At 42.2% G+C, this 10,921-nt stretch overlaps 1 protein-coding gene across 1 annotated transcript; it reads left to right on the top strand.

The window, feature by feature from the left end:
* The first annotated feature begins 416 nt into the window (after positions 1-416).
* Positions 417-10,304, top strand: LOC147891911 (RNA-binding (RRM/RBD/RNP motifs) family protein). Its single transcript, XM_087388265.1, has 8 exons — positions 417-526; positions 595-751; positions 829-884; positions 982-1,029; positions 1,111-1,208; positions 1,554-1,623; positions 1,703-1,813; positions 9,664-10,304. Exons 1-8 carry the CDS (start codon positions 503-505, stop codon positions 9,730-9,732), a joined length of 633 nt encoding a protein of 210 aa, XP_087244391.1. The 5' UTR covers positions 417-502; the 3' UTR covers positions 9,733-10,304.
* The last annotated feature ends 617 nt before the right edge of the window (positions 10,305-10,921 follow it).

Genomic DNA, 10,921 nt, shown 5'->3' with positions numbered 1-10,921 from the left:
GCATCTGGTCATGCGCTACTAGGTCAAAATCAAAATTCTTATGTTCACCTGACACCAAACCTGGGTTTTTCGTGAATAGTGGGTGTGTAGCTCATTAAACCCGAGTGTAATTGGTGCTAGGTATAGTCAAGAACAACCAAATTTAAAGTTTTCCTTGGGGTGTGTTGCTGGAGAGAGACGTCTGTGTTGGTGCGTCCAAGGTTGTCTCATAAGAGTTTTTGGTAAACTCCTCGTCTCCCTTCCTTTGCTGCAAGCAAATTTTTTTGTAGGCAAATGAACTTTGCCCATAAGGGTGTTTACACGCGTGCCCGCACGTGGGCATGCCCAAGGCTCATGGACGGCCCACGCAGAGCCCGCCCACGAGAGAGATTCAATAAATGCATGGGCAGCGGCCACAGTGTGTAAATGCCAGCTATAGTAAAGAAAAACCAAATCCTAGCTGGTTAAACCCCAGGTATAAGAAAAGAAGAAAGCAAATCTGAAGTTCTGTGTCTGAGCTTCAATGGCTTCCTCGTCCGAGTTTCTGGTAAGCTCCTCGTCGCCCTTCCTTTGCTTTATGCATTTTCTGCAGACAATTCATCTTTGCTTTGGCAGCCCCTCCATCCCGAAACCGTGGAGAATAAGAAGCGGCGCCGAAAGAAATCGAAGTTACAGAACAGCACCATTCAGTCCGGCCCTGCTTTGAAAAATAAATCGAACGTCGTCTACGTTGGGCGCATCCCTCATGGATTCTACGAAGATCAGATGAGAGGTTGGTTTAGCTTCCAGACCCTCGTTTGCTAGCGCATAACCTTGTTCTGCGGTCTAACTTTGTACCTCGCTTGTCAGGGTTTTTCAGTCAATTTGGGAACATCAAGCGCTTACGGGTGTCTCGGAATAAGAAGGTCTGTGGCTTGTTGTATCTCTTGGGAACGGCACAATCTTTTTTGGGACTCTTCATTTTATTGCGGACGCATTCTTGATCTTTCCCTCATTGTGCAGACGGGACAGTCGAAGCATTACGCCTTTATCCAATTCGAGTCACCTGAGGTAGGAAGATATTCTCTGCCAGGGTTCGAGAGACTTTCCATCCAGTAAAGTTGACTCTGATAAAACGTTTTCGTAGAACAGGTGGCTGAGATTGTAGCAGAGTCGATGCACAATTACCTCTTGTTTGAGCATGTGCTGCAAGTCAAGCTGGTTCCTTTAGAGAAGATTCACAACAGAATGTAAGTTTGATATAGTTTACTACTAGTTTGACTGACTAGTCTTGAATCCGTCTATTTGTGGGCCAATCTGAGAGAGGTGTCTCTCTCACTCAACACACATTCACACACATTAACGTATGTATAAATAAATTCAAATAAATAAATAAAGATGTATGCAGCATATGTTGAGATTTAATAATGAAATAAATATATTGCATCTCTCTCTCTCAATGTATATAGATGTAACCGCCTGCCCGCCTGGAGACAGAGAGAGAGAGAGAGAGAGAGACTTAGCAACCTGCAGACTAATTCAGAGTTTTAAATAGACAATTAGATAATCACATAGATACATGTTCTACTCAACAGGTGGGTTGGCTGCAACCGAGTTTATAAACCTCCAAATGGGAAGCTGTTGGAGCGCTTGCATCATAACAGGGTAAATCTCCTAGAACCATCGTCAATGAGCTTTTAACCTCATGGTGGCAATTTGTATCCTAAAAATATTATATGGGCAGGTAAAAGAGCCAGAGGAGCAGCAGCAAGCGTTGAAGTCGTTATTGAAGAAAGAGAGAAAGCGTAGGAAGAAGATTGAAGCTGCAGGGATTGAGTATGATTATCCGGATTTGGTATTATATTTATGTCCCTCAACACTGATATGAGGTTTTAAAGTTTCAAAATGAATACTTTTTGTGAACGGACACTACATTGAAGGTATTTTTGTAACTATATCGTTTTGAATTGCAAAACAACTGCAAGAGATTTTTAAAGATCCCTCCCATTTTTTGGAATGGGAAGTTAAAAACATCTTCTACTTGCAGAAATTGCTTCTGTTCAGTTTGATCCACCTGTTGTTTCTCCTGGAAGTGGGAGAGAAATCATGATACAGTTGGTAATCAAGGGACATGTGGGCCCCCTTGGCTAGGCCATAGGTCACTGTTCATGATTCCTTCCATGTAGCAAAAGATCCTGCAGCCAAGGGAAGAGAAGGGAACATATGGGATGGGTTTGAACGGAGGGGAGAGGAGGGTGGATTAAAGGGGAAGACAAGAGGGGCGACTGGAGGTGCGAAAAGGCAAGGTGGAAAGGGGGATTGGGTCACATGGGTGTGCTGAGATGGGGTAGTATGGGAGAGAGTAGAGGGGCAGGCTGAGAGGAGGGGTTGGCAAAGCAGAGTGGCAAGATGGGGCTAGGGTCGGTAGAAGCAGTGGTCTCGGTAGAAGCTGAGCTTCACAGGGAGCTCCTGGGTTGCCAACCAAGGCATAAAGAGATGGGTTACATGCAGATACACTCCACAACAAAATGCTATTGCAAAAAGAAAAGATAGAGTGATTGGAGACATGTCTAAAGCCATGATGGATGAAATGCATATGCCATTGAATTATTGGGCTGAAAGTGCACATAGCAATGCACATAATGAATAGAACTCCTACGCATGTTATACATGTAATGACGCCCTTTGAGAAGCTTTATGGGTACAAGCTAACCTGAATGTGTAACTGTAGGAGATCTTCTCGGATGATCTTGTTCACCTCGTGCTATGTGAGCCTTTGAGAAGCTTTATGGGTACAAGCTAACCTGAATGTGTGTAACTGTAGGAGATCTTCTCGGATGATCTTGCTCACCTCGTGCTATGTGAGTGGGATAGAGGAGGGTGCTATGACTACCCAGATGATCTCCTGATCGTATCCCAACTCTTGTAGACATTTGATGAGTCGAGCTCTCGGCACTGTATCAAAGCCTTGCAGAAATCCACAAAGCAACAATACACCATCTGTTGACCTGGCCTCCTCGATGATCCCCTTGAGTGTGAGTATACGTTCCATGGTCTCGTGATCTACCCAAAAGCCTGCTTGCCCCATGGCTCTGAATCCTTGAAGCTCTGCAATGAGGCTAACCTCTGCGTTGAGTACTGATGCGTAGATCTTGGACATAACATGTCCAATCATAATGGTCCTGTAATTCTCACGACTCATGGGATCTCCTGCCTTCTGTAATGATGTGATGGTGTTAAAGGTCAATGTGTGTGGGAAGCGTGTGCAAATTGCTTCATTGAAGAGCTTTGCTAAGATCGGGGCCAAGGTATCTATTTTATATGAAATGAATTCAATGCGTAGACCCTCATGATCTTTGCTCGGCCATTGTGAAGCTTTTGGGCTGCGTGCTTGATACCACTGGCTGTGAAAAGCGTGCAAGAAGTGGGGCACGCTACATGTGTGAGGTCATGTGCTGGCTGGTTAGGAATGTCGTACAATGTGCATGCATAGGAGTGCCAGGTTTTAGTGTCTGTGAGAGGGGACGGGGCTAACCGTTCGAGGAACCTTCGTTAGAATTCTTTAGAGTTGTTATTGAACAAAATGTTCAATAATCCTCTTCGTTCCGGCGGACGAAAGCCTACTTCTTCAGCAAACCAGGCGGTGGTACTCACGTAGGGTGATGGTTGGCTTGGAGTCGGAGTAAAGCCTTACGCTCGTCGTTGTCCAATTATTGCGGGGTACCGAACCGAGAGACAGAGGGTGTGTGGATCGAGTGGTGTATGGGAAAGTGTGTAGGACAGCCTCATGGAGACATTGTGTGATCAAGGCTTGCTCAATCCTCTAAGAGCAGTACGTGGTCTATGTCTCTAAGCAAGTTTGAGAGGCAAGCGGAGTATGCAGGCTTGAGTGTGTGGTCAATGGAGAGCAAGCTGCAAAGGCTTTTAATGTGAATGATCCACAATCTAAAGGGCCTAATGAGGTTGATGATGCACAAGGGAAAAGCAAGAGAGTGGAGCGAAATTGCAAGAAGCACGACCAACCCCTCCTAGTAATTGATCCCACTATTTTTTGTCATCTAGATCCACAATCTAAAGGGCCTAATGAGGTTGATGGCGCACAAGGGAAAAGCAAGAGAGTGGAGCGAAATTGCAAGAAGCACCACCAACCCCTCCTAGTAATTGATCCCACTATTTTTTGGCATCTAGGTGAAGGGTAGGAAAGCAGCTTTGGAATGCTGTAAAAAGCGTAAATCACGATTCCTAATATCTCATTTTTAATTGTAATATTGTATTAGCGATTCGTCTATAGTAGTGAGTTTAATGGTCTTTTAAAATACTCATGACCCCTCTACCCATGCACATAATTAATTAAATTAGAACTAATGCTAGACCCGTAACTCAATTTACAATTTACCCAACCTGACACCATCTTTTAGGCCTTGACATGCTCTACTTAAGGTGCATGTGAGTGGTCAAGCTGCCAATCCTATTGCTTAATCATTAGGGGCTTTGAATATCACTTCTGCTTCACGGTTAAACTCTATGTGATCTTGATCTGTCCTCATTCATGCACGCATCATTGCCCACCACACCAAGGATGTGCGAAGCATCATCAGGCTCGTACGACATGTTGATAATTTAATATCAATCCGGTTGGAAATAGTCAAACGACTCTTAAGTTAACTGGTGTGAAGTCCACCTTATGCAGTAGCTTCCAACATTCTGTTATTGGGGTAAACCATATTGAAGATGGTAAAGTCATACTGAAGATGACAAATCACACTGAAGGTGATCGATTAGCGGGGTGTGAAGTCTTGTCATAGGAACTGACATGTGTTGTTAGTGAACATATGATCATAAGAAAATTAAATAAAAATAGGATATCCAATAATGATCCATAAATGTAGTGAAAGAAAAATTTGCAGGTATGTTACTTTCCCTCCGTCACCAAGACAGTTGTCCTTAATTGGCAATAACTAGCCAGGGCTACTCAACTCTAAAGCATCCTCATAAAGCTGAATAAGATTAGGATACTCAGCCAAATAATGGCGGTCCATCCACTTTGCATCAGTGGTGGGGTAGTGCAGAAATTTCAGTAAATACTTAAAGCTCATAGCATCCGCCACATGTACATTTGTCTTGATGATAAAGGATCTGCTTAAGTCAACAACCTCATCTTCATCGACAACTTCAGGCTGCTCTTCATTTATAACAGTTGATGGTATAGATCCCTCATAATGCTTAAGAAGGCTGACATGAAAAGCATTCTTGATCTTCCAAGGAAGTGCAAGATGCAACCGAAAAGATACATAATTTATCTTATGATAAATCTGAAATGGACCATAGTACCACAAGGCAAGCTTGATATAGATAATCCAATTGACAACCTTAGATTTCAGTAATAATATCCAATCGCCCTCTTTAAACTCAACGGCGCTCCTCTGCTTTTTGCGGAGTCTCTTTAACGCTCTCGGGCTTGAATGCAGATCAGTTTATTGAGAACCAAAAGTCAGCATACGATTATGTAGGCAAACAACACTTTATCCTTCATGCGCAATATAGGTAGAGGTAAAGGTCTTTCATACACATTGTCAAACAATGCTTGCCAAAAATTACTTATGAACTTGCTATCTTTATCAGAAACAATTGATTGGGGTACACCATGATGTACAAATATATGTTAATGAAGGAATTTGTTGCCGTATGGATTCAGCCTGTGAGCTGTGAACCTTTGTACTCACTATTCTCTCAATTAATAAAGACTTTGGGGGGGTCCAGCCCGATTGTTGTTCTGAGCCCTAGTGCTGTGCACAGAGAGAGAGAGAGAGAGAGAGAGAGAGAGAGAGAGAGAGAGAGTGCTGGAATTGGATTTCATGAGAATGCTTGTGCTAGAGAGAGAGAGAGAGAGAGAGTGCTGGAATTGGATTTCATGAGAATGCTTGTGCTTTGCAATCTTCATCTACGATAGAAAGGTTCATCGTGGTGCTCAAGCGTTGAGAGATTGTATTGGAATTGGATTTCATAGGTATCAGAGCCAGCCCTCCCTACCTTCTATGGCGGGAGCGATCAAGTGAAGATGGCAGAAAAATTGCACGTAGAGACTACACCTTGAGAATTGGGAGACAGATTTGAGCACTTTGTGGGTGTTGGCTGCTAGCGTATGCAAATAACTGTCTGATGATAGCGTATGGAATGGCCAACAAATGTTTGTTCGCTCAATTGAGGCCTATTAGCGTGCACGTCCAGTGACTTGCTTGTCTACTTGTAGCGTGAGCGATGAAGGTGAGCGAGGGCTTAGGCAAATTCATGTAGGTGCTGTCCGTGAGGCAATGCAAGGCCTTGATGTGATGCATAGACGCTCCTTGATGTGAATTTTTGATGGAAGAGATCCACTACTTGGGGCACATAATTTCCAATGATGGAATACAGATGGATCCTGCGAAGATCCAAGCCATCCAGGAATGGCTAGAGCTGAAAACTGTGCATGAAATCCTTAGTTTCCTAGGCCTCTATTCATATAACATCAGGCATTTTACTGATATTATTGCTTCACTTATTACTTGACAAAGAGAAATGCAGCTTTTAGATGGATGTAGATTGTGATGCTTATGGAGAGTGTGTTGGGGCTGTATTGCATCAGAATGGTCATGTAGTGGCTTATGAAAGCCGGAGACCACTCGAAATTCAAAGAATTGCTAGTTGTGATTCATGCCATTAATACGTGGAAACACTTTATCTTGGGTGCAGACTTTATTGTAAAGATTGACCACCAAAGTTTGAGATATTACTTGACTCAGACTAAGCTCTCCGAAAAGCATACGAGATGGGCAAATATGCTGTTAATGTATCATTTTCAGATTGTCCATACTTTGGGAGCACAGAATAGAGTGGTCGATGCTTTGTCTCCCCAGGTCAATAATGTGATAATTGCTTATCATAGGGATTTCAAGACATGAAGGAGCTGCTGCTGCACAGTGTCACAAGAAACATTTCGAGATTTTGACAAACGTTTTGTCTAGAAACGTGTAAAATTAGTGTATTTTATATAAATAATAAAAATAGTGTATTTTTTATTAAAAAAATTTCAAAAAAACTTTCACGTTTCGCACGTTTCTTAGAAATGTTTCGCGCAGAAACATTTCTTCACGTCCTACTGCCCGAAACACATTTTTTGGTGACAGAGGAGCCCTCTACCACTGATGCAGATTTTCGTGCAATATTGCAGGAAATGCAGGAGGGGCAGTCTTCAAGTCAATAATCCCTGAAAGATGGGTATTTAATGAACAGTGACTGCTTATGCATCACCTGAGATTTGAGGCAAAAGATTATGGAGGAATACCATGCACCTCCATATGTTGGACATAGAGGAATTGCAGCTACTACTCCGGCATTTTTATTGGCCACCTATGCGTAAAGATATACACCAGTTGGTTACAGAATGCCTCACTTGTCAAAAGGTCAAATATGAAGGTGGATTCCGGAAGGCACTTGGCCTACTTATGCCTCTTCCCGTGCCTTAGGCACCATGGGAAAGTATTGCAATGGACTTCATTTTTGATTTGCCAAGATCAAAATCAAGGAATGATGGGATTTGGGCTATCATTGATAGATTCAACAAGTAGGCTCATTTCATTCTAGTAGGCAAGACTATAAAGGCACTTCATATGGCCAAGGTTTTATGGCATAGATCTTTAAGCATCATGGAATGCCAAAGTCCATTGTCATTGACAAAGACCCCATAATGACCAGCATATTCTAGAGATCCTTATTTGATAAAATAGAGACGAATCTGAATTTTGCTTCTTCTTTCCATCCCCAGATAGATGGCCAAAGAGAAGTTGCAAATTCAACAGTGTTAGATCTTTTGAAATGCTACGTGGCTGACCAAAAATCAGATTGGAAAAAGTATCTTCCATTGGTGGAGCTTGCATATAACAATTGTTCACAGCTCCACAGGTAAAGCCCCATTTGAGGTCATTTATGAAAAGGTGATTCTCGTGAGGACCAAAGACGAGATATTTACAGCTGATCTATATGTCAGAGACCTCTAGACGCTTTCAACCAGGTTCGGACATCAATATAAAGTTATAAAGAAGGCTGCAGATAAGCACACGAGACAGCTAGATCTCAAGAAAGGGGATTAGGTACTTTTGAAGTTTGAAGAAGCAAGGCTTCACAAGCTTAAGGGCAAATAGAAAGTGTATGCAAAGTTATCTCCCAAGTATTATGGCACTTTCAGGGTTATAGATGAGATGATTGACTAGAGCATTGGAGGATTCACAATGCCTTTCATGTGAGTCTCCTAAAGAAATATTAAGAACCAGAGTCTATAGAGTCAGTAACAAAAGATCCACTAGGAGTAACCAGGTTCGGACATCAATATAAAGTTATAAAGAAGGCTGTAGATAAGCACACTAGACAGCTAGATCTCAAGAAAGGGGATTAGGTACTTTTGAAGTTTGAAGAAGCAAGGCTCCACAAGCTTAAGGGCAAATAGAAAGTGTATGCAAAGTTATCTCCCAAGTATTATGGCTCTTTCAAGGTTATAGATGAGATGAATGACCAGAGCATTGGAGGATTCACAATGCCTTTCATGTGAGTCTCCTAAAGAAATATTAAGAACCAGAGCCTATAGAGCCAGTAACAAAAGATCGACTAGAAGTGGATGAACTGGAGGAGGTCCTTCAGCCAGAGCAGATTGTGTACCATACTGTAATGCAAAGGCCCTCAGGGCAAGGAATTTAACAAATTCCTTGTAAAATTCAAGAACTATTCAGCATTGGATGTTGAGTTGATGAATGAAGACATGTTGTCTGATCATCCACAGCTTCTGGAAATTTACAAGGAAGCTTTTCAGTTGAGGTAATAAAAGCTGAGGGGAGACAGCTTAATCTAGGGCATGGGACTGGCCATGCTGTCCACATTGCAGCAACTATCCAACCTCTCTCTCTCTCTCTCTCTCACACACACACACACACACACACACAGATCTGCCCCCATGGCAGCCTCTCTCAGGGCCAAATTTTACTGCTGGTACACCTCCCCCATGCCCTGCTCATATGGGGCTTATACGTGGGGAGGTATCATAATAATCCCAACAAAAACCACCATGTTTGTGTAAGCATCTTTACACTAACTTTTTGAGAATGGGATTGCTCATCCTCTGCTGTATCTTATACTTAACCTTGTGTAGCCTTGCTTTTGAACCTTATTTAGCATGTGTAACTATGAATTGTTATTTCGTTCTTCATATTGCAGATCCTGTCCTTTCAGCACCATTGCAGTGTTTTCCCTCTTTTGGGTCTGCTCCTTTGTAGAAAAGCACTGAAATAACTGTATTATTTGTTTTGTTTGGTACATGCCAGGACCGGTATAATTGTAATGAGATTGTTAGGATGAGAAATGCTTTAGAGACCTCACATAGAGGGATCAAATGGTTTGTTTGATTTGTTGCACTTTTTCAACGACAGTAGTTGCTCTGGTATTTGTTGTCAGAGTCGATATGTGCTTCTGGTACCGATGCAGTGAAGCAACAAACCAGACTTTCTGGGCATGATGTTACGTGTTTGAAACACAGAAAAGAGGCCGCCACCTTTCACTCAAGTAGTTTGTTAGAAGAAAATGTTTTGAAGTGAGGCAATTTGTTCATGATACACACCTGTGCATGCTATTGCATTTATTTTTTTGGAATATGCATTAATGCTAATATTGCATTGATGTCAGGGGTTGTTGCTTCCAGCAGTACCGAAGAAGATCAAGTTTTCTGACTCCATCGACAATCAAGAAGAATAGCTACCTTCTAAGTGAAAAGATTTGTGCAAGCAATATTCAGCAGTTGATAAATATCCTCAACCCAAGGGCAGCTGTCATGCAGCTGAATTCTGTACAAAGCTGCATCAGAAGAAACGTGCTATACTTGTTAAATGAATGCTTTTTGAGATACTCGCATGCCTTCTGCATGCCTAGTTACATGAAAGCACTTCTAAACATGCTAATCCATTGTCCACCTTTGTACAAAGATTCGGCATAATGCCCATGCAGTTCTGTTTTGTTGGGGAGCTGGAAGAGATGGGGAGGCCTTTTTTTTGGGGTGGAGGGGTGTTTGTGTGTGGATTATAGCTCTGCAGAGGCCAAAACAGTCTATGGGTCCATATCCCTAAAACAAAAAAAGCTTACCCAGGCTTTCTTCTTAATGTTTATTTGAAGGAGAGATGATGATTGTTTTGGTCATCCACGGAGACCATAATGTATCACGTATGAGGCTCAAGAAACAGCTCTTTGTTTCGTAGGGAGAGGACCCATTTTATTTGGTGTGACCGGTGTACTGACTCTGAAAGTAAAGGTAAGTATTGAGGTCAACTTTACTTTTCCCTTCTGTTTCTGGTTGGTATTGATGACTTCTATATAAAAGTACCAAAATGGTCTCGTTTGAACCTTTTGTGAAGGAAGAACATGGTATAATCTAAATGGTCTTGGCATTGTACTAGAGACCATTATGCTGGTTTGTTCTATGCACTTTTCTTGCTTATTGCTAATCGTTTTTCCCTCGGAATTCTGTCACATTGTGATTCTGTCCAGATGGAGCTGGTTACTCTCCTTATCATGTTGGGTAACGTCTCATGCCAAATAGGGCTGTACCATGTGTTAATTCTTTACAAAAACTCTGGTTTTATATCCTTGGTTGATGCGGTGCCTCAAGTAATCCAATTTCCAGACTGTCCACTCTCCCATTTAGCATAAGAGAGAATTCTCTTCCAGTCATGAACAAAAGCAGTAGAAATAGGATAGCCAGGAATTTTCCCCTGAAATGTGGTCATGACTGTTGGGGTAAAGGCACATTGCCACCCTTTAAAAGTTATGACCCCTATGACTGTCTTAATCCTAATAAAACCTATGAGTTTGTACACATTTTTTACACACCCACACTTCTTGTGTCTCCCTCTCTCTGTCTCCTAACGTTTCACTCCCCTCGTTTCCCTCA

Source organism: Dipteris shenzhenensis, chromosome 17 (assembly GCF_047967505.1).
Source record: "Dipteris shenzhenensis isolate YYH24624 ecotype China chromosome 17, Dip_SZ_1.0, whole genome shotgun sequence".
Lineage (NCBI taxonomy): Eukaryota > Viridiplantae > Streptophyta > Polypodiopsida > Gleicheniales > Dipteridaceae > Dipteris > Dipteris shenzhenensis.
The sequence above is the reverse complement of the archived record's forward strand: the minus strand, read 5'-3'. Positions and strand labels throughout refer to the sequence as shown.